This window comes from Anopheles funestus, chromosome 2RL (genome assembly GCF_943734845.2).
Source record: "Anopheles funestus chromosome 2RL, idAnoFuneDA-416_04, whole genome shotgun sequence".
NCBI classification, from domain to species: domain Eukaryota; kingdom Metazoa; phylum Arthropoda; class Insecta; order Diptera; family Culicidae; genus Anopheles; species Anopheles funestus.
The window spans coordinates 71,042,799-71,064,819 of NC_064598.1; the positions used below are offsets into that span (position 1 = coordinate 71,042,799).

At 42.0% G+C, this 22,021-nt stretch overlaps 4 protein-coding genes across 8 annotated transcripts in view; 3 read left to right on the forward strand and 1 right to left on the reverse strand.

Moving 5' to 3' along the window:
* LOC125762437 (6-phosphofructo-2-kinase/fructose-2,6-bisphosphatase-like) overlaps positions 1–5,319 on the forward strand; it is a 71,388-nt gene extending 66,069 nt beyond the window's left edge. For 3 of the 5 annotated variants that reach the window (XM_049424532.1, XM_049424530.1, XM_049424531.1), the window contains 7 exons: positions 1,373–1,555; positions 2,540–2,619; positions 2,698–3,081; positions 3,151–3,291; positions 3,370–3,697; positions 3,771–3,898; positions 4,183–5,319. In XM_049424532.1, coding sequence (XP_049280489.1) covers positions 1,373–1,555; positions 2,540–2,619; positions 2,698–3,081; positions 3,151–3,291; positions 3,370–3,697; positions 3,771–3,898; positions 4,183–4,278 — 1,340 coding nt within the window. In that variant the 3' untranslated portion in view covers positions 4,279–5,319. Of the gene's footprint in view, positions 1–191; positions 268–758; positions 867–1,372; positions 1,556–2,539; positions 2,620–2,697; positions 3,082–3,150; positions 3,292–3,369; positions 3,698–3,770; positions 3,899–4,182 lie in introns of those variants that run through there. The other 2 variants (XM_049424535.1, XM_049424533.1) reach the window with 2 other exon arrangements.
* Positions 5,320–7,840: 2,521 nt separating this feature from the next.
* On the forward strand, positions 7,841–11,652 carry LOC125762446 (glyceraldehyde-3-phosphate dehydrogenase 2). Its single transcript, XM_049424553.1, has 2 exons — positions 7,841–7,975; positions 9,742–11,652. The coding sequence occupies exon 2, from the start codon at positions 9,802–9,804 to the stop codon at positions 10,798–10,800; it is 999 nt and encodes a 332-aa protein (XP_049280510.1). The 5' UTR covers positions 7,841–7,975; positions 9,742–9,801; the 3' UTR covers positions 10,801–11,652.
* A 661-nt stretch (positions 11,653–12,313) lies between these two features.
* LOC125762434 (CTP synthase) lies at positions 12,314–17,318 on the reverse strand. The gene is made up of 7 exons (XM_049424527.1): positions 16,770–17,318; positions 16,309–16,568; positions 15,756–15,926; positions 14,928–15,684; positions 14,691–14,847; positions 14,467–14,605; positions 12,314–14,390 (listed from the first exon to the last, which is right to left on the reverse strand). The coding sequence occupies exons 2-7, from the start codon at positions 16,472–16,474 to the stop codon at positions 13,864–13,866; spliced, it is 1,917 nt and encodes a 638-aa protein (XP_049280484.1). The 5' UTR covers positions 16,475–16,568; positions 16,770–17,318; the 3' UTR covers positions 12,314–13,863.
* Positions 17,319–17,671: 353 nt separating this feature from the next.
* LOC125762442 (outer mitochondrial transmembrane helix translocase-like) lies at positions 17,672–20,437 on the forward strand. The gene is made up of 3 exons (XM_049424541.1): positions 17,672–18,093; positions 18,463–18,701; positions 18,776–20,437. Exons 1-3 carry the CDS (start codon positions 17,927–17,929, stop codon positions 19,543–19,545), a joined length of 1,176 nt encoding a protein of 391 aa, XP_049280498.1. The 5' UTR covers positions 17,672–17,926; the 3' UTR covers positions 19,546–20,437.
* Positions 20,438–22,021: the final 1,584 nt, after the last annotated feature.

Genomic DNA, 22,021 nt, shown 5'->3' on the forward strand with positions numbered 1-22,021 from the left:
TTCCTTCACAGGTGCCCTATTAATTCAAGCATTTTATATTAATACCAAATTATTTTTGTAATCAATATTTAAGCCGAGATCAGTTACTTCCAAAACAACCCTCGGTCAACCCTCCTTTCGGTTTTAGCTTCGTGTGTCTGTTTAGGTTGTTCACTGCTCTACGTTGGCGGTATCCATGGGCAAAGAAATGGCCCCAGTTCATTGGCTTCGTTTCGGGTGTGAAGCAGAGAGTGAGCGTTGTTGCTAACAAAAATATACCCCCAAACGGTAAGACCCTTCGACGAACGCACCTCTCACGGTAACCAACGACGCACACACATGCGCCCAAGGTGGCCACCTTTCGGGATGGGAGGGTTGGGGTTTCGGAGACGGTATTCCTAACGCATACACCCAGAACGCACCTTTTTTTTTTGTTTGATTTACTCTCGTCGTTCCTTAGATCCCTTGCGAAAAAGGTTATTCTTCGGCGCGTTTCCCCAGCGCGATGTACACGGCGGCTTGCAGTACACGCGTGGTGCCGTATCTGGTTGTGGACTCGTAGTAGTCGTGGTGGTGGCACTTGGCCTGTTTGCTGTGTGTGCTGTGTGCTCGGGCACCACAATACTCTGTCGGTGCAGAAACGAAAGGGAAAACGATAAAAAAAACCACACACACGCGCGCGCCAGCGAACGCAACACCCTCTCGGTCGGGCAGTGTGGCGGTGGAAATTTCACTTTTGTTTTCAGTTTTCCATCGCACACCCGGTGCAGCATCCGATACACATATGAACTGCGTTGCGGCTTCTGTTTCTACTGCGTTCGTGGACAACGACGACAACGATGAGGATGATGGTGATAACGGCGATGATAAGTGCAGTGCCACCGCAAGTAAATAGCACATTTGGGCCGGGACCAATCTGTCTCAACCGGTTTGCCGCGGCCGGCCGTCTTTTGTTGTGAATCTGTAGTTGGGTTGTTGTGTCTCTGTTTTATTTCATTCCTTCGTTGTGTCTCGGTGCCCCTAAAAGAAGTAAATTGCAAACAAACAGGTTACTAGCCCCAGAATGCCCAGTTAGCGTAAGGTGTTGTGTGTTTATTTTCCACGCAAGGGAATCGAAGGTAGTGTCCAAACGTACCTAGCAATCTTATCAGCAAAAGATGGGCCTTTTCCTTGTTGAAGTGTTTGCTTAATTCTGTGCAGTGTGCAGTGTCCAGTAGGGGTTAGATCGATTGCAGAAAGTAATTTCATGTTTACGGTCACGAAATGTCACAACCAATTTTAATGTAACGCGTTGATTACGGACACTGATCCGCATATCCTTAACCTCTTTTCCTGTCTATCCTCAAGAACTTTTACTCATCGTTATTTTTCCCTCTTTCTCTCACATTGACAGGTACACGCGATGGAGCAACGATGGCGGCAATTCCGGCCACACTAGCACCCGGTAATACGGTTAAACCTTGCCCTCTAAGAGCACCACTCGTCGTCACCGTTGTGGGATTACCGTGCAGGGGGAAATCGTTGGCCGCACACAAAGTAGCCCGACATCTGAGCTGGCGAGGCGAAAGCGCCAAAGGTAAGTAAATAAAACATCCGCCAAGGATGCAGAAAATCATCCCATCCATTGCATCGTAATAATGCACCGGTTGCAACGGTTCATCGGTGGTCCACAATCTCGTCTCAATTGTTTCTTTTCATTTTACTCGGTTCACACCATGGAAAGTGGAAAACGGTCACTTTCAATGTCACGCACCAAGGTCACGCTGGATGTGTTGTTGTTTACGTTTCGAGGAGGCGAGCGCAAAACGTTTGCACGTTTTTTATTGTAGATTTACTTAAGCCGTTACTTTCACGCCACGTTCGAGTTATGGGACCGCAGACCCAGTTATGGGACGGAGGTTTCGAGGATGATATCAAGTAATTTGTTGTTTCAGTTGTATTACCGAAACGGAAATGCGATTGTTGGTTCATGGAATTTAAAAGTCAATTCTTCAAGGCAAAAGTGAGGAGCACCTTTTTTGCTCATTGCATCAAGTAAATCGTGTTTCGGATATAAATTTCAAGTCCAACTTGCATCTTTAAATGTACATTCATTAAAGGAAGCATCAAAACAATTAAAGCACTTAAAAACAGTAATTATTTGCCATAATTTGTTTCAATAATTGTTTAAAAGGTTAAAATTTAGGCTACTTTAGGAATATTTAGTAAGATTGATGATATTTACCAATGTTTGGTTTTCATAAATAGAGGTTTTGTAATGTTAAAAAATTATTTTAGTTGTGATTGATCCATTTATTATGCAAAATTGCACAAATAATATTAATTTGATGATATGATTTACTTCACAAAATAGTTGTCTTCTTTCTGCACATTTGTTAGTGCAATTTTAGTTTAAAATACATACAATTCGTGAACTACAAGGTGACAAATCTATTTTATTATCTGAAATTATTGCTGTTTAGTTACTATTTTGTTACACGCATTTTAATTAGTACAGATCATTATAATTACGAAATAGATATTCAAACTAAATAAGTATGTTTTTGTTGTCCCTTTGCAGTTTTTACCGTGGATGAAAATGCTACCAACGAAACGCTCAGTGAGATTAGTCTTTTCTTCAAAGAAGGAAATAATGTGGCGGTAAGCATTTGACCTCCAGCCTGCCATGGCACATAAAAAGCATTTCAAGCATTAAACAAAATTTGTTTTGTTTTACAGATCATCGATGGAATGCATTTGACACGGGCATCCCGCCAAACGGTCGCCACCTTTTGCTGTGATGCCGTCTTTCATCAACTGCTGATCGAGTTCACGTGCAACGACAAATGCCTGCAGGAGAATGTTGCGGATACGGTACAGTTTTACCACAACCTCGATCAAAACATCGACTGGGAGCGACGCTTCCGGGAGAGTAACGAGCACCATGCGCCTCAGTTTGAACCGTGTTCGGCACTCGAGGGTCCGCTGATTACGGTCAACAACTCGGAGGATCCGATGTATCACTCTGTAACGGCGCGTGGTGTACGAGGTGCTATTCAGACGGACATACTGGGAGTTTTGGCCAGCCCTGTTATCCGCCAGCAAACGTTCTACTTTAGTCGGGTAAGAAGAAACACCGCTAAGAAGGAAGAACTTTTCAAATTATATTAATTTTTTGTTCTCTCTCATCAGCACGGTGAATCGGAGTATAACGTATTGGGACGCATTGGTGGAGATGCAGATTTGTCCCCACGGGGCATGAAATATGGCGACCGGTTGGCTCGACAGTTGGGAGGCCCCGGATCGGCACCGGATTGTCCTCGGCCGAAAGTGGTAAGTAGTCAATTGTTTTGTAACATGAAAAATTCAAACTAAAACATGTTTCAACTAACGAATTCTCATTCTTTGTAGATCTGGACATCTGAACTGCGACGTACGATCCATACCGTCCAGAATATCCCAGGGCCGCGGGCAGCCATCAAGGACCTCAATGAGATTAATGCTGGCATCTGCGAGGGACTAACGTACGAGGAAATACAGGAAAGATTCCCACAAGAATTTGCCTGGCGTGATCAGGACAAGTTCAAGTACCGGTATCCACACGGCGAGTCCTATCTTGATCTGTTGCAGCGTGTGGATAGCGTAGTGCAGGCTCTGTTGACCAACACCGATGTGTTGGTCGTTTCGCATCAAGCCGTTCTCCGTTGCATAATGGCGTACTTTAAGGGTGTTAAACCAGGTAGCGTGGATATTGATGTATATGCGTTGAATAAGTAACAACATGTATTAACAATTTTTAGTTTCTATTTTAGATGATGTGCCATACATCAACGTCCCGTTGCATACATTGCTTATTGTGCGATCGTATGGGTACGATTTTGTTGTGGAAACGGTTCCACTAAAAGTGGAATGTGTGGATACTTATCGCATACAGCCGAAGGTAATGAATGTCTTGCATGCAACTGTATAGAGTTACTTGAAAGAACAAGTTCAGATATTTTATTAGGCATACCGTCCTTGAATTCTCTGTTCAAAAGCTATCATTTCAAATTACATTTGTGATTTGTGATTTTCAAAATATCCTAAATTCCTAAATTTTACATTTGCACAATCACAAAAGGACATTATCTACTATAATATTTGACAAAAGAGTTATATACAATTTATAGAATATATTGATGAAACGCACATGAAGTAAACATCTTTTTTTCTTTCTTTTACTAGAACTGTTCTACTAGTCGTACCACAGCAGATGCCCTCACAACTGTGCCGGCCCATTTTGATGCGCCGCTTTCACATCAAATGTCTACGATCAGCTAAAAGCTTCACGCAGCCATACCATGAGTGCGCATTCGTTCCCAGAAGGATTGAACGAAATATTGATGTCGTACTCTTCTGCGGTGTAACGAGTTCCCAAGCGTACACAACACACACTTTACATGCATCTACTATAACTACATTGTCGGATCGCGGTGATAGAAGCGAAATGCACAACCAACAAAAAAACACGACAAATCGCTTTTAAAAAGTTCAACCATAATTGCAACGCCCGCATCACAACACGGATCTTTCAACAGTTCTTCCACAATTGTTTGTACAAATCGTTGGTGAATAACCACAGACGAAGCCCGCACACAGTGCAATTGAGCGTTAGGAAGTGATTTAATGTGACGCTGTACACAAACACGCCTTAGGGATGCATTTTTATTGGCCAAAAACAGAGATCCATTATTAGGCTGCTTATGGTAATGGGCTGGGTTTGTTTGAGTGAAAATAGGACATGGTTGGGAATATACGATAGCAACTCCTGAAAATTGAAACAAGGTTGTAAAGGGAGAAAGTCAGATGATCAGAGATACAGGAGAAGAAATGTTTTGATAATCAGCTAAAGGAATTCAGGTACCGAAGAATGATACAATGCATTTCTATTGTTTCTATATGTTTTTAGGACCAAGCGAGTGAGTTTTAGACGTAAAGTCAAAAAGAAGTCACATTTCACAGTCGCAAAACAGGAATCAAGTAACAGTTCAGTTGCAAAATCACAGAAGAATATCAATTGGCAGGATCATTTTGCAAAGCAAAATTAGAAAGATCTGGAAATGATAAAAAAAAGAAACGGGACAACAAAAAGTGCAACACAAAACAAGTTAATTGATAAAAGAAAAAAACACACACACACAAATGTTGATCAAATCACACAAAAACGGCATAAAATGTTAGATACTAGTTGGGTAGTGAAAGTTTATTTTTAAAAGAAGTAAGAAAGCTATTGTTTTAAATATACCTATATAACGAAAGGAAAATAAAATAAACAAATGGAGTAAAATCGGATCGATGTGATTCATTTGATATTTGAGTTTAGAGCGTTTCAATGATTTGTTTAAAATTAGACCAGTGAAAGAACTCAACTGCCTTAATGTCTAACTGTTCTTGAATGCGGAACTCTACTGCAGAATGCCTTAAATTACTCCGCAACCTTGTTCTATTGCGTCGATATTTGGTTGGTTTGATTTTTTTTTTTTGTGTGTAAATCGTAAATTGCAGTTCTATTTTAAAACTGATATTAAAACAAGCGAAACGAAGAGTAGCTCTGTACCGTTAACGTTGGAAAACATGTTGGGAATGTTGCTGTAAAGAGAATTACCAAAATCCTTTACGAATTTGGAACACTTTCACTCAATTATATTATATGTTCGCTCATGTTGTGTGTTTATGTTTGTTATGTGTAATTAATATGAAAAATCTTCAACGAGTATGTTTTAATTTGTTTCCTATTATTTTCCTCACAGGGAAAATCGATGACGTCGAAAGGCACACACCGTGTCACATTGGAACGCTGTTGTTTTCGGTTGATTCATTTTGTTTTTGTATAAATTTATTATCACAATCGTGACGCAAGCGGCAATCGAAAGTAAAGTGAAACAGTTGTTCGTGAGCCTGCGCACATACACTGACTCCTAGCGGTGCTATTGGGGTGCACAGAAATGTCATTCGCCGTGGAAGTTAAAATAGAAAACAAACAGTAAGGAGATCTACACCAGGGTGGGGGGGGGGGGGGCAAGGTGGTAGAGCATCCCCCAAAATCAGATGTGAACCGAAGGTCACTTGAAGCATGGAAACATGGAATGAAATTGAAAGTAGCTGCGTACTACAATTATCAGCCAGGCTAATCCAGCAAGTCGTGCCCCCGTGGTTTGATATGGGATGAAAAATAACAGAAGATTAGAACCAAGAAAAAGTTCCTTATCAGTCAAGCAAATGTGGTGAGGTGCTGACATCCATTTACGCGTTTGTTGTCAATGGGACCGAAACCGAAATTATTAAACGCAATTGTAATTAGACATATTGCGCTCGTATGTCAACAGCAGAATACTCCATGTCATCGGTTGATAAGAAACATCGACAGCATTTGAAGGTAATAAAGGCTCGTCAAGACCATATAAAACTACATCCAATGGAGTAGAATCTATTTAAATGTACGCTCGTTGAAGTCCAAACGTTCCCAACACCCAAATTCGGGAAATACCCTTGTCCAATGTCACATTGGGAGAAAAACGCCACATTCTGCGATTACAGTTTGGGTCTGTTGGGAAGGAAATCAAATTGTTTCCAATTTTCTCGAGAGAAGAAGCCATACCGAACGCACAATAAAAATAAGCAAAAGATTCTGTTCGCTAACGAGACGAATTTTCCCCTTCTTGTACGATAGTGTGTGAGAGTGTTGTTGGATGTTATGTTGGCGTTTTCCCCTCACGATCGCGTACATTAGCTATAGCCACTAGTATTAGTGTCAGGGGTTTGCAAACAATGCTAATATCGGAGTTAAATTTAATATATTTTTTCGTATATCTCAACTTGCCTATTCTTGATATAGTAAGCAAAGGTGCCAAGGATAACTGCAATAAGAACGATAAGTCAGAAAGACGATTATGTCTACTTTAACCGTGATATGTCTTGAAATGCTAATACAGAAACTTGCAGAATGCAAAAACACCAAGAAACACACGCTATCATAGCCATTGCATGCAAACGAATGAAAACATATTCAAACGGAATTAAAATATGCAATTGATTAAAGTTAATTTTAATCATTTTGAGTTAGCCAGAATGGATGCAATTTTACAAACACTTTTGAAATCCATCGGCAACGTCATGTTCGCGAATTATGGTACGTAATTTACGTCATCTATGATGAAATAGGTTGGCATAAAAGTATGACGACCGTTTTTCCGTTTATTGCGCTTCATGACCGCATGTATTGAATCAGCTCCTGTAGCAAGAAACAAAAACTTATTTTATTTTCAGCCACATAAGGACTTCTTTCTCTGTCGAAGCTAATATCCAACCCATGTATCCTTCCGATACTATAGCTTTTGTTTGTAAACTCATGCCACAATCGATCGGCATCGGCTAATGCATGCAAATGCAAGGTGTTCAATTGACCCCGTACGACCCCAAACAAATAAAAGTGTTTCGAGCCAAAAAATTATGTTGCCAAAAGTGAAAAGACATGAAAACAGCATTTCCCTCCGCCACAGAGGGTTGCGCGCGATCGCGTTTTGCCGGATTGCATCGTACAGCAGCAAAAGCAAGAGAACAAATTGGGGTAGCATGAAAGCAAGGGGAAAAAAACCGTCATCTACGTAGATCTCTGTGTGAGTTTGCCGGTTGTGTGGATCAACGCCGTTGAGTAACGGGTTTTGTTCTTCGATAGCATAATACACTAAAAGAAGAAAAAAACCCTCCGCAACTCGCGCCACATGTACACGCGCGTAAGAAGAGATGCGCATGACCGGCATACGGTTCCCCGGCTCTACACGCGCGAGATGACACTACCACCAGCAAGCGACACATCGGGCACCAGCAGCATTTAATGCCCCGGAACCGTTTGCCCTTGATTGGACCTTGTTTTACGTACAACTCTCCGCGGATTCAGCGCTCGACACGACACTCAGTTTTCAAAAGCCGACGTGTGAACACGCGCCTCAACCTTCTCGGGAACCTTAAGGCCTCAACGGTAAGTAAACCCTTGGGGAAGAGACACGGTGTGCCTGACTGGTTGGTGAAGTCGTTTGCATTAAAACATCCCACGCATTCCAGCAAAAAATCCTGTGCAATAGTGTGCAAAAACGAAGCCATCTTTGATCGATATTTGTTAGGGCCGGGAAGCAGAAAAGTGAAATTAGCGGAAAAAGTGTTTTTTTTTGCTACTTACGTGCCGTTGTGAGTACATCTCTGAGGCGGTTGGTGATTTTCGATACGATTTCCATAAGCAAACGCCTCGGCCGATGCTTCTTCCTTCTACATATTTAGCGTTTGTGGGAGATGCAACGTTCTGGAAGATTCCAATTTATCATTTATCGAGTGGGCGAGGTTCTCTGTTGGTGTGCTGAAAAGAATTAAGAAAATGGTTAATAAAAGTGCACACGATTACAAGTGACTAAGTTACAATCGATAGAGAATCGCGGCACTTTGATTTGGATGCTGATAAGAACGAGAAAATGGCTGTTCTGGTCGTTCGATTAATGACGTTGTTTGCACTTACGCTTTCACTGTTAGAATGTAATATAGCGTCCATCTTTTTTTATGAGCTGCATTGTCACCGAACCAAATGACCCCGTGCTGTACTACGGATGTATTATTGATTGTATTACACAATCACGAGCAGCATAGTTTCCCTTACTAGCCCTTACCACCCTAGCTTCTAGCTAGGGTTGGAAAACAACACCAAAAATTGTTGTAAAGATTGGCTTATCAATTGATAATAACGCTTTAAAAAAATCTCACTTCAGGCTTGTCCCTCCCTCCCTTTTCAACGCCCTTTCGATTGATAAGTAGGTGCCCTTCCGGCAAGCCGGCAAGGGCTGCGACAAGAGCATTTTTCCATCTGACCTCTAATCGACCTTCCCTGGTGGACGCGCGTATTAATGTGCAGCAGTCCATCTCGGTAGTGGTGAATGATGTGTGATGCGCGTGTGCGTGGAATCTTTCGTTTGTTTCTACCGGCTTCTCTTGTGCGCGCGGATCACGCTAAGATGATGTGTTTGTGAAATCACGAATGGAAAATTTCCAAACAAAGAATCCCATGGAAAAGCGATAAAATAAGGGATGAGTTTTACAATTAAATAATAACCACAAACAATCACACAATACTAAATGCCGTGACGTAATTCTTCTACACATTTATGCAATAGCTTCTGAGGAAACTGTTGGCTTCTTCTATTCACGAGCGGTTATTTTTCGCCTACTACGATCGTTAATTAAAAATAGGGAACACAGGGAGACCATCATTATGTTGTCACTACTTCGATAGATTTTTTTAAGCATCCATTGAAACGGTTGCTTAGATTCGGAGAAGTGTTTTCCTGTCGATCACCGGCAACTATCTCTCTCTCTTCCCCGCAAACAACCGAAGCTGGTTTAGCTTCTATTTTTAACCGATCCTGTGATACAAGAGCTAGAGCAGCTCGTGGCACAACAACGTTTCCTTTTCCGAGTGTTGTGTAATCCGTACGCTACCACTATCGTGAACACTGCTCTGTGTTTATTCCAATATAGGCAATAAAAAGAATATCCTATTGGAAGCAAGCAGAAACTGAACTTGATTAAAAGTCTTCTGAAATTGCTTTTTCCAAAAAAAAACCGCGATAAAACTAAACCACATTGAAAAAAACCGCTTCCCCGTCACTTATCTTTTCCATGCTATCGGTTAGAACTTGAATTTGTAACTCACAATTTTTAGTTATTAATTCATGTACCTACCTTCTCTTCTTTTAAATACAGTTCGTCGTTCGTTCGTGAATCAAGTCGTTTGCTACAAAGCAACTACATACCCAGTGCAACATGTCGAAGATCGGAATCAACGGATTTGGCCGCATCGGTCGTCTGGTGCTGCGCGCCTCTATTGCCAAGGGTGCATCGGTTGTCGCGATCAACGATCCCTTCATCGGTGTTGATTACATGGTGTACCTGTTCAAGTACGATTCGACGCACGGTCGCTTCAAGGGTGAAGTGTCCGCCCAGGACGGTATGCTGATCGTCAACGGTCAGAAGATTGCCGTCTTCCAGGAGCGTGACCCGAAGGCCATCCCGTGGGGTAAGGCCGGTGCCGAATACGTCGTCGAGTCGACCGGTGTGTTCACCACGACCGACAAGGCTTCGGCCCATCTGGAGGGTGGCGCCAAGAAGGTCATCATCTCGGCCCCGTCCGCCGATGCCCCGATGTTCGTCGTCGGCGTCAATCTGGATGCGTACGAACCATCGATGAAGGTGGTCTCGAATGCGTCCTGCACGACCAACTGTTTGGCCCCGTTGGCTAAGGTCATCAACGATAACTTCGGCATCTTGGAGGGTCTGATGACGACCGTGCATGCCACCACTGCCACCCAGAAGACCGTCGACGGCCCGTCCGGTAAGCTGTGGCGTGATGGCCGTGGTGCCGCCCAGAACATCATTCCGGCAGCTACCGGTGCTGCTAAGGCCGTCGGCAAGGTCATCCCGGCACTGAACGGCAAGCTGACCGGTATGGCATTCCGCGTGCCGACCCCGAACGTTTCCGTCGTCGATCTGACGGTGCGTCTGTCCAAGCCGGCCACCTACGACCAGATTAAGCAGAAGGTGAAGGAAGCCGCCAACGGACCGATGAAGGGCATCCTGGACTACACCGAGGAGGAGGTCGTATCGACTGACTTCGTTGGTGACTGCCACTCGTCCATCTTTGATGCCAAGGCTGGCATCCAGCTGAGCGACACGTTCGTCAAGCTGATCTCCTGGTACGACAACGAGTACGGCTACTCGAACCGCGTCGTCGATCTGATCAAGTACATGCAGACCAAGGATTAAATATCCAAACCGGTGCTGTAGCGAAGCTTGGGCGGAGAGAAGACAACCACTGCGTGCTGTAATACATAACCGCTTGCGTGGATTAGGAGGGAGTGAAGGGCGCGTGTATAGATCGAAACGGAATATGGCTCGGTTTACGATCGAGACGATAAAGCAACTTTTCTATTGAATTTCGAATTTACCATCTCTCGCTCGCATGCTCACGCTCGTAAGTTATCCTTTTGCCATCGTTCGTAGATAGCGGAAAGGATCGCCAATATCCAGCCGAGCCTGTGGGATCACGAGAGTACGGAATTCGAACGTTGTTTCCGGAATGCTGATTCGTTTCATTGTGCCGTTTCAGTGTTTCCTGTCGAGAGTTATTAGTCAAAACATCAAATCGTACAGAGCGTCGCTACACTTCCTCTTTTGCCCATATTCTGGTTCATCCTAATCCGCACACTGATCGCTTCACCCTGGTTTTCTTCTTTCACTGGTTGGAAGTGAAACCGTACGGTGGAGTGCAACAGCGTTCCGGTGCAGAATGGATCGACTATCGGCAAAAGCCAGACACAAAACAAACTCTGTCTCCGCTGGCGTAAATTATTATAGTTCGTAGGTTGTGAACGTCGTAAAAATGTAAACGATATAAGATCGCCTCATCGTTATACATATTTGTTGCATGTAATAATGGACAAAATTGAACACACTACACCTAAAACACTATACACACCACTCACTACAAGTACACACTACAAACGGACACATACACACATGCGCAGAAATCCCAATATTCTGTTTAGTTGGTAAGGATTAATGATATAAAAGAAAAACAATAAATTTAACTGCTAAAAGCGTTACTAGAACCACAAATCCAGTTGGAAGTTGGAGTTTCATTTTATGTGCTACGATATCATCCTTCTTTACTTATTGACATCGAATTTATGGTTTGAGATATACTAAACATTTCAATTTAAGTTTTGAAACGGTCGTCCCCTTCTACACAGAATAGAATATTTCAGAATTCAGGCTGCAATAGGTCGTCGAACCTACTACTGCATATCTAATAAGTGTAGCTCATCAATCTGATTGTTAGCACCGTAATATTATTAAGAACGGAGCTCTAGACCATTTAACAAATGGTCAATTAATACATAATTATTATACCTGAAATATGCAAACACCTAGATTCCATAATTTCCTTTCAAATGTTAATCAAATAATAATGACTATAGTTCTACTAATTATAATTTTTATTCTTCTTCATACGGATTCAAATTAGCGCGCCTCGAGAATAGAAATTCTTCATCAATTAATTAACGTTTTCGGCAATTTTTTTTAAGTTCAGAGCTTTCAAGCTCGCCAAAGTCTACGATCTGGTTACGCCATGGGAATGACATCGGAAGAGTTTTGAATTCGTTGATTTGATAGTTTAGATTAGATCACCAGAAAGGTAGAGGTAGTCCACTCATCAGCACTCAATTGGGCGAGATTCGGATACTATCGTAAAGCAAGTTATTGGTTGAATATCACCTAACGGAACAACTATATTACCTTTATTTAACTATTTTTAAGCAAATACAGTAGAAAAACAGAATAACTTTTGTTTAAGAATTTTCGTGTGCAATGTATTTCATTCTAGACATTACCGATTTCGTATCCTAATCCATATTTTAATCATGGTTTACAGTTTAAGAAAAGGCAGCTGTGTAGTAATCTGTTCCGAGAGTTTTGTTTAATGAGTTTTTTCACTCCTTATCTTCATATACTTTAACGAATTATAAATCCACAATCAAAAAAGGAGATGTTTGCATTTTTTTTTACATTTTGGCCACAATTTGGAAATAGGAAGAAGCAACAGTATGTGTTGAAAAGTGGACTTACTTGTAGTTAAAAACTTATATTTGTAAATTGTTTCACTATTCATAACTAAAATATTAAAATATATCTATACGAAATCTTTAAAACATCGATAAAGTGTGAAAGCATTGTACAAAATGTATGTATGTATTCTGTGCAGCATGGATGGCAAGAATTATGTGCCCTGAAGGCCACGAGCTAAATGTTTAAATTTTCGAAGTTTTGGGAAGAATTTCTCAATTAACTTTATTGCATTACTTTTCATACTAATTTGCATTTGAATGAGGTCGGTGCTTTGTGGATCTTGCTACACTTTTAAAACCCATGCTGTCCCGTAACACAGTCACTTTCCAGTGTTCAATGCAACCGATTTTTTTAATTCCTAGCTATGAATGTTGTACACAAAAACCATGTAAATTAATAGCACAATTATTAGCTTCATAATCAACAGTTTGGAGTAATCGGAACAACAAAACTTTGTTCTGTCATCATATCATCCGTATCGGTCCTCGAAAAAATCTGAATAACGTAATTCTGGAGATTTTTAAGTAATATTTCCTCTCTACACAAGTAATTTATGCCAAAAGTCAATTCCATCATGAAAGTTTTGCATTCTTAATCACAATTTACTGCCATTAGTTTTATTCCATTTGAAAATATTTCTATTTTTCTTCTATATTTTTATGTTTTTACAGATACTTATAATTCAGGATAGCACAATGAAATGAAAAATATATTTTAAACCACGACTGTCGAAACGAAAGACTCAAAGCCTCTGTAAACAAAACCACCGACCAATCAGATTCTTTTTTTTAATGTTCGGTTGTTTGTGTATTAATCGCAATGTTTTGTGATAGAAATTTAATTTCACTGTAAATATTTTGATTTTTTTTTTTTGAAAATGTCTTACACGAATACGAAAATATTTCATTTCACAAAACTTGATACCCTGGCTTTCGCTTGAATGTTCTATACATATCATGTCGCAATGGAGTTGGAAGAATTGGTTTGCCACATTTCCTTCCATCAAACATATTACTCTTTTTAGAAAAATTGCATTCTTATTCTGTCTCGACTGGCTTACTGAATTTAGTTTCCTACACTACATGCGAAACAGTCCGGACAGGGTTTTGGTGCCGGTCCCTGTCGTGTTATCATGACCAGCACCGCTACCGCGAGGACAGCCCGACTTACATTCTATTGCAAATGAAACACTTACCCTATTTAATCCGTTCCATTTTCGTGCACCCCGTTCATCTTGATCGGTGATTTTTGCTTGCCCAAAGACGTCGAAGGCATGGCACCGTTCATTTTTATATCATTAGATGGACTAACAACTGCAGGCGTTGCATTATTCTCGAGGCTTAACCCGTTGGCTCGTTCGCGGATCTGCTGGAGATCGTTATCAGTCGAGTTGTCGCGTGCCGACATTGATGGATTGGCGTTACATTGTTGATGAAGCAATTTTGCTCCATCCTCTAGATAGGATGATAGCTTGCCCACCGAGGCAAGGATCAGTCCAAGGAACGGTGGTGAAGGTTTTAGCGGCCGCGAAAGATACTCCGGATGGAACTGGGTAGCGACGTAGTAAACGTGATCGTCTAGCTCCATAATTTCCATACGCTCTTTTTCGGAATCTGTGCCAACAAATCGCATACCGTGCGCTTGCAGTTGCTCGACATAATCGGGATTCACCTCGTACCGGTGACGGTGACGCTCTTCAATTTGTTCCTTATTGTTATACAGCTGACCTAAAAAGGGTAACAAATTAAAACATAAAATATATGTCGACACTAGGATAGATTAATGCACTGAGGAACTACTAACGTATTTTGCTGTCACCCCGGAAAATGGTTGTACGCTTGCCAAGTCGCATGGTTCCTCCCAGTATACCAGTATGGTGCTCGGGCATATCGATTACCAACGGATAGGGGGTTGTATCGTCGCATTCTGTTGAATGTGCATCCTGTACGAAAAGCATTGGCATTGTTATATTGTGTATCTGAATAAGTTTTAAATGGCTTTTTGCAAAATTTTGCATCATCACTCACCGCCATTTTCAAAACATTCCGTGCAAATTCAATGACGGCGGCCTGCAGTCCTAAGCAGATTCCAAGCATTGGTTTACCATTTTCGCGAGCCCACTGACAGGCACGGATTTTTCCTTCAATGCCACGGGAACCGAAACCACCGGGTACAACAATACCGCTGGAAAGAGACAAATTAATTCATCAAACCAAAAGTTGCGTTCAATTGTATGCCCTTTGAAAGACGATCGAACAACTTACTGGCTGTTGGTCAGATCATGCCACGCATCGTAGTAAAGGTTAGGATTTTCCATTTTAGTACACCGCTCCAAATTTGACGAATCGATAAAGGTCAAGTTCAACTTGTAGCCGGCCGCAATCGATGCGTGCAGTAGCGATTTTATCACGGATGCGTACGAGTCTTGCAATCGCGTGTACTTGCCGACGAGGGCAATGTTTACCTTCTTGTATACATTATCTACCCGTTCCGCAAGATCGCGCCAAGATTGCATAAAATTCGCGGGCCTAGGAGTGGGCAAGTTCAGATGGAGACGCTCCTTCAAAATGTCTATGACACCGGACTGTTCCATCAGCAATGGCACGTGATAGATCGATGACAGATCGTGTATGCAGATCACCTGATTCGGTGCAACGTGACAAAAGTTGCTGATCTTGTCCTTCACCTCATCGCCGATAGGGTTCTCCGAGCGGCACACAATCATATCCGGACAGAGACCAAAGCCACGCAATTCACGAACGCTTGCCTGCGTTGGTTTGGTTTTCGGTTCACCCGTAGCACGGGGCAGCGGAACAAGCGACACGTGTGCGACACAAAAGTTTTCCTTCTTCACGCGAAATTGGAACTGGCGAAAGGCTTCGACGAAGGGCATACCTTCGATATCACCGATCGTTCCGCCCAGCTCAATAATGCATACCTCCGGGACGATGTTATCCTTTACCGGTGTTACTGCAACCCGTTCGACCCATTCCTGTATCGCGTCCGTTATGTGGGGCACCACTACCGAAGTGAGACAGTGGATTGGACGATGAAGTGACAATAATGAATAAAAATTCATCCATTTGGCTTACCTTGTACGGTTTTTCCAAGATACATTCCTATGCGCTCCTTATCGATAACCATTTTGTACACCTTGCCGGTGGTAATATTATTATCTTTGTGTAAGACAACATCTAGAAATCTCTCGTAGTTACCGAGATCTAAATCCACCTCGCTGCCATCGTCAAGCACGAACACTTCGCCTACAAAATGTTGCAAATGGGTAGAGGCATTTAATATTTACCAACTTATAATACGAATTTTCTACGTCATATACAGGGTAATTCTGCATTAGTGTTCAACCGCATTACTCGTCATACGCTGTTGTGTACTTACATACTGTTTGTCTTTTTCTGATTGTTCCTTAACGCCCCAATCTGGGTGCAAACAAAATCGGACAGTAAATGTTACCGTCACGGTCAAGTTCAGTTTAAGGTTTAAAAATAAACGATCCCTTTTCCACATCGCACCTCTCGCGCGCATTTTCAGCGCGAGTTTTCAATTCTTTTCTTTCTTCGAGGGTATCGAGTGTGCTAGTTGACGCTTCGATGTTAACAATACGACTTTTTCGGGACCGTTTCTTACCGTGTTCGTATGGTGAAAATGTTCCAGCATCGATATTGATGTAAGGATCGATCTTGATCGATGTTATCGGTATGCCACATGCATTGAGCAAAGTTCCGAACGAACTGGCGATAACTCCTTTGCCAACACCGCTGATCACGCCACCCGTTACGAGTATGTACTTCATGTTTTGCTACGACGTATCGGCAATGTTTGTTGGTCGCTAATTAACGTCTCGATTCACTCTCCGGACTGACCGGTGTGTGGCGAATGGTGGGAAACTAAAAAGAACAAGAACAAAACCTTTAAACAAGAACTTTCACGTTTCGTGCTGGAGGTAACGGCTCGCAAAAGCAAACTAGTGCGGCAACAACTGGTTCCGGAGTGGAACATTATCAAAAGGCCTTCACCGCAATACTTTGCACTCGACTGCTTGAGTACCGAACGCTCTATTGCACGCGTTTTCATTTTGCAATATTTACCCAGCCGATTTGTTTATTTTAGTCAACTTAATTGTTTGTAAACAAAGGACGTGATGCGGGTAACCTTCCTCTTCAGAGCCACCAATTTTCCCTTAGCCGGTTGCGACTAATTCCGCTGCGCTAGCAGGAAGTGTATGGTGCCACACGAAATGTGCTCACCACAATGCGTTCCGAATCGGCAACACTTTATACGCTACTCAAATGGTTTTTCTACACCTATATTCACAGACACACTACCTCTCTTGCGCGGAAGATGCCAGTTCTAACGGAATTTGCACTTTTTCTGCACTGTTTAGGACAAAAATTTAATCTGCGACGGAATTCAGTGCAAACACGCGGCTTGAGGGTTTCGTTTTGATTGTGAACTGTCAAGAGCTAACTTCAAATATACGCGAGTGTAGGGATGGTCATGACAATTGATAAGATTTGCGCTTTGTTGTGATTGCTAAACACCGAGATGAATGGTAATGAGCAAATGAAGGAGAATTTATTTTTTTCTCCAAGTATTTTTTTATTGCGTTTCGTTTGTGTACTGCATCACGAAATTAATTGCTTTCAGTATGTTTTGGTTTTGAGTTCGCTCATCTCTACATATTTCAAATCGTTTGACAGCTGCCACATGTTGGCGCGCATTTGTGTGCGCGAGAACAACGAGGGTTAAGCAGCATTTACACGTTCCTACAAGTACGTTCGATACAAATAAATTAATTTGATTTTGCTATGAATTATGATGAAACTGTCGGAAATGCACGATTTGTAACAATAATTGCGAAAGTGCAATTTTGTTTGTGCAGGACACGAAATTGCCTTATTCAAACCAGTTTCACTTCAAAGAGGGGATAGTGTAAACTTTTGCTAAACCTAATCGCAAGTACCCAACACAGGACTCTATACACCCTTCACATTCCATGCCTTTTTTGACAGCAACAAAGAATTCTTGCACGAGACAACAGGAGAAAAACAGTAAAAATAATCAGGTGTGAAACGAAAAAAAAATCGCAGCAAGCAGAAACGCAAGGAAAAGCCATTTCGTCATTGCATCCGGTTCTTGCTTCGAGCTCCGGCGAACGTTTCGGCGGACTTTCGTGCAGAGCCACGGGTTGAGATAAAAACAATCTTCGGGAGCGCCAGCACTGCACTACGCAACACTTGTAATCATGTCCGGAGTGAATTTAACACGCAACGAAGTGGTGCAGTTTGTTCTACGTATTTCGCTGCTATCAATCGTCACCTATTACTCGGCGAAATGGTTGATTCGCAATCTGGATCCCTCCAACAAGAGCAAAAAGAAAGCCATCGAACACGCGGAGGACATTCTGAGAAAGTAAGTGGTACAAAGTCCGCCGGTCGGTACAGGTCGCTTTTGAACGACGATTCAGCTTTTGTTGTGGCGCCGTCTCCACCTAATGCTGGCCATAGTTCGAATGAATGAGCAGCTTTACCAAACCGATATCAGGGTGGTTATTTTTACTTGGGTTCAACGGTGGGTTTGGCGCAGCCTTGCGCCGTTATATAACCCGAGCTAAGGGCTAAGAGCAGAGTGCACATGGTTCACGATGTAGACGACCGTAGCTTTTGGCATGGGTGCTTTTCGCTGCCACATTTGTATTAAATCATTATTTTTTTATTAATAAGCAACAGATATGCCTTTTTAGAAATCGTTAGATAATAATTCAATATTTTCATATTTTAGGTTGAGCCCTAGTATGAAAAAATCAGCGCTACAAAACCTAAACGAGTATGAAATGGTCATTGCATCACATTTGGTAGTGCCGGAGAATATTGCCGAAAGTTGGGACAGCATTGCTGGACTTGATGAAGTATGCCAGGAAATTAAGGAAAGTCTCGTGTTTCCAGTGTGTCACCGTGATATGTTTGCAGGATCGGCACTCTACCAGCCGCCAAAAGGCGTGCTACTATACGGTCCACCTGGTAAGATAATGAGTTTTTCTATAATTCACCTTCGATTTAAAAATGTTGATCAAAAATTTGTCCTTTGAACATAGGTTGCGGTAAAACGCTGATTGCCAAGGCAACAGCAAAGGAAGCTGGTATGCGTTTTATCAATCTCGATGTTGCTATGCTGACGGACAAGTGGTACGGCGAATCACAGAAGCTGGCATCGGCTGTGTTTACATTGGCAGTTAAAATTCAACCTTGCATCATCTTCATCGACGAAATCGATTCGTTCCTGCGTGCTAGAAACTCTTCCGATCACGAAGCGACGGCCATGATGAAAACGCAGTTTATGATGCTTTGGGATGGGCTTAATACGGAATCCGACTCAACCATCATCGTGATGGGTGCCACCAATCGTCCGCAGGATCTTGACAAAGCCATTCTACGCCGTATGCCAGCCCAGTTTCACATTGGCCTTCCAAGTGAGGAGCAAAGGCAGAAAATTTTGCGACTTATTTTGCAAAACGAAAAAGTTGCTCCGGAGGTGGACTATGCCGACCTAGCGCGCAAAACTAATGGTTACTCCGGTTCGGATCTGAAAGAAATTTGTCGCAATGCTTCGGTTCATCGGGTGCGCAATTTGATGAAAAACAAGGAAATGATGAATGCGGTACGTGCGGCAGCAAACAAGGCACAAGAAAACGGAACGGCTAGTGGTTCACTACCGAACGGATGTAACGGTGTGGTACAGAATGGGGGAGTAGACTTCGGTACGCCGGCCATTACGATGGAAGACCTTGTGGAGTCATTGCGTAGTATGAAACACTCAAAGTATACGACCGGAGTGTTGAATGATGCTAGAATCGATTTGGATTGAAGTGGTCGATTCGGATTGTTTCCCGGCAGGCAGTAGATTAAGATAAGCCCAAAAGCATGTAGGATGTAGTAGCATCGATATGATAGTAACTGGAATATGAGCTAACAGTAAATAATAACATTGATAGCTTTCCAGTGGCTTTTATCGGAAAAAGATACAGCAGAAAAAAAAGGCAAAACATGTAATTCATACCAAAATGAACGCTAAATTCTCAGTTGTTAGTAACGTGAAGTCGTCGAATAGAAATTGCAAAAATGTTGGTGTTTTCTCTGTGGCTCCAGGGTCAGTACAGTTATTAGAAGCTACCATTTTAAGCGAGATAAGCGTGTCGATGCAAAACTAACCAATAGCTAGTGGCAGTGTGTCAGTTTATCTTGTATTTATCCTTCATAGGAAATGTTGAATTTACGATTGTTGTTCGCAAACTATTAAATGTAAACACGTTTGAACGTAACTGTAATGCACACGCAAATCGACTCCGTCAAAACGGCTGAAAACGGAATTAGTATATACGCAAAATGTAGCTGACATATTAGAAGGAAACGCATGGATTTAGAAATAGAACGCTGCGCTACCATTGCTTCGCCTGTAAATGGGTAGTAATAATGCTTAGAATACTACCAGTGTTCTGTAAGGGTTAGTGGTTCGTTTGATACAGTTGTTGTTTTATTATTTGCAGTTTGCCTTATTTTCAAAAAAACACCGTGTGATTTTTTCCCCCACTTCCTTCGCCTCGATTGGCGATTCCGTTTGATGGCATCTTAATATGTAGGTTAGCGTAAGTTGTAATTCGATAACCAGTTGTAGATATTTTCAGTTTAAGGCGATGGCGTAAGAAAGAAGTACACAGAAGTCAATATTTAAAAATGGAATAAAACTTTACTGGAAAATATTTCTATTTTTGTTTTTACACGTTTGTGGTTGCTTGAAGGTTTTTTGTACGTTTTATCTCAAACTTTCAAGGTACATAGGAGGAGATGAAAACACAATTGCACGCAATACATCGAAACTTTAATTATACATCAATTTGTTTAATTTTATTTCCCTTAAATATTACTTCATTATGTTGTTCAGAGTAATTGTTGTGCGACACTAGGCGTCTCCATCCAGGATGTCACGCGGTAAAATTGCTTCAATTTCTTTATCATTTTAATTTAAAGTGGCTACAAATGACTATATATTATTTGTTTAGAAGCTGCACAACAAAAAAAGAGAATAAACAAAAGAGGGAAAAAACTTTTGCCTCAAAAAAGGAAAATAAAAAATGGTGCATGAGAGTACGGCAACAACACTTTGCTGTAGAGGTCAAATGAACTCTCACGATGACACCTTTATCACATGTGTAACGGCTGAAGAGACCATTCCTGGAAAGCAGCCGAAAGTGAACGCTCTTTCAACACACTGCTGGACGACGGTGCACAGCCGAACAGAGGGAAAACTCTCCCACGAAAATGACATCACACGATCGTAGCCCGAATCGTCCACGAAGTATATAGCTACGGGGCTGTCGAAACGATAAGGATAAAAGGTCCTTGCCGACACGACCAGTGTCGGTAGAACGCGTTTGGCATCGCAAGTGAGTGGAGCATTCGCTTAACAAAGTTCGAAAGTGAAGCACTATCGCTAGTGAGTATGTTTTGAATACGCAAAATGTAAAAGTTTCTTATTTAGCTGAAGCAAAATAGATGAAAAAAATGTTGTAAAGGAAATCGAAAAATAAAAATAAGTGTAAAAGAATTAGTTTGAAAGTAGAAGAAGCAGCAGTGCAATGTAGGGTAAAGGTGAAACGGTGCGACTTTGTGTGACTCTATTCCCAGCATAGCGTTTACCATAAATTGTATCATTTACGCGCGGAGGGGCGCAAACTGCGCAACGGTGGAACAACGTGTGTGAAGGAAAAGCGCACCAGTCCCCGGACCAGTCCCCATACGCGCGCTGTGTCTGTTGTGCGCCCGTCCCAATGTGCGCGCCATTTTTCCCATGTTCAGTAGCAGCTCCGCGTTCCGAGGTTTGCCAGGCCTGGGTACGCAGGCAGCAGTCAAGATTGCTGTCAAAAAACGTGCACCGCAGTCACAGCTGTGTGCGTATTGTGTATTTGTGTAGTGAAGGAGAAGGCATCCCGAGGTGTGTATGTGTGTGTGTGTGAGTTCCACAAGGATTCAAAGGTTGGCGTCGAAATCGTGTACGCCATCGTAGTGTATATAATCGTCTATTGGCCCCGAACAAAAAAAGGAAAAAAACGCTGAAAGTAATAAACAAAAAAGAAACCCTTGTACACACATAATTGTGTTTGTGTGTGTGTGTGGCTCGATTTTGTCAGTTTTGCAGTAATTTTTTCCCCCTAAAAACCCGGACCTCTCAAACAAGAAACGTCTAATAACTTTGTACTGGTGGTTCAAGTGGTAGTCACTTGACAACCACCAGAATGAAAGTGGTTGTGGGCATTTGTTTTTGTGTGTTAAATTGTCTATACCGT

Coding starts and splice junctions, on each gene's coding strand:
- LOC125762446 (XM_049424553.1), top strand. CDS start 9,802: ATGTCGAAGATCGGAATCAACGGATTTGGCCGCATCGGTCGTCTGGTG.
- LOC125762434 (XM_049424527.1), bottom strand. CDS start 16,474: ATGAAGTACATACTCGTAACGGGTGGCGTGATCAGCGGTGTTGGCAAA. Junction 15,927..16,308: donor ATTTTCACCATACGAACACG/GTAAGAAACGGT, acceptor AACATTTTGTAG/GCGAAGTGTTCGTGCTTGAC. Junction 14,391..14,466: donor CCGGGGTGACAGCAAAATAC/GTTAGTAGTTCC, acceptor TACCCTTTTTAG/GTCAGCTGTATAACAATAAG.
- LOC125762442 (XM_049424541.1), top strand. CDS start 17,927: ATGTCCGGAGTGAATTTAACACGCAACGAAGTGGTGCAGTTTGTTCTA. Junction 18,094..18,462: donor GCGGAGGACATTCTGAGAAA/GTAAGTGGTACA, acceptor TTCATATTTTAG/GTTGAGCCCTAGTATGAAAA. Junction 18,702..18,775: donor GCTACTATACGGTCCACCTG/GTAAGATAATGA, acceptor CTTTGAACATAG/GTTGCGGTAAAACGCTGATT.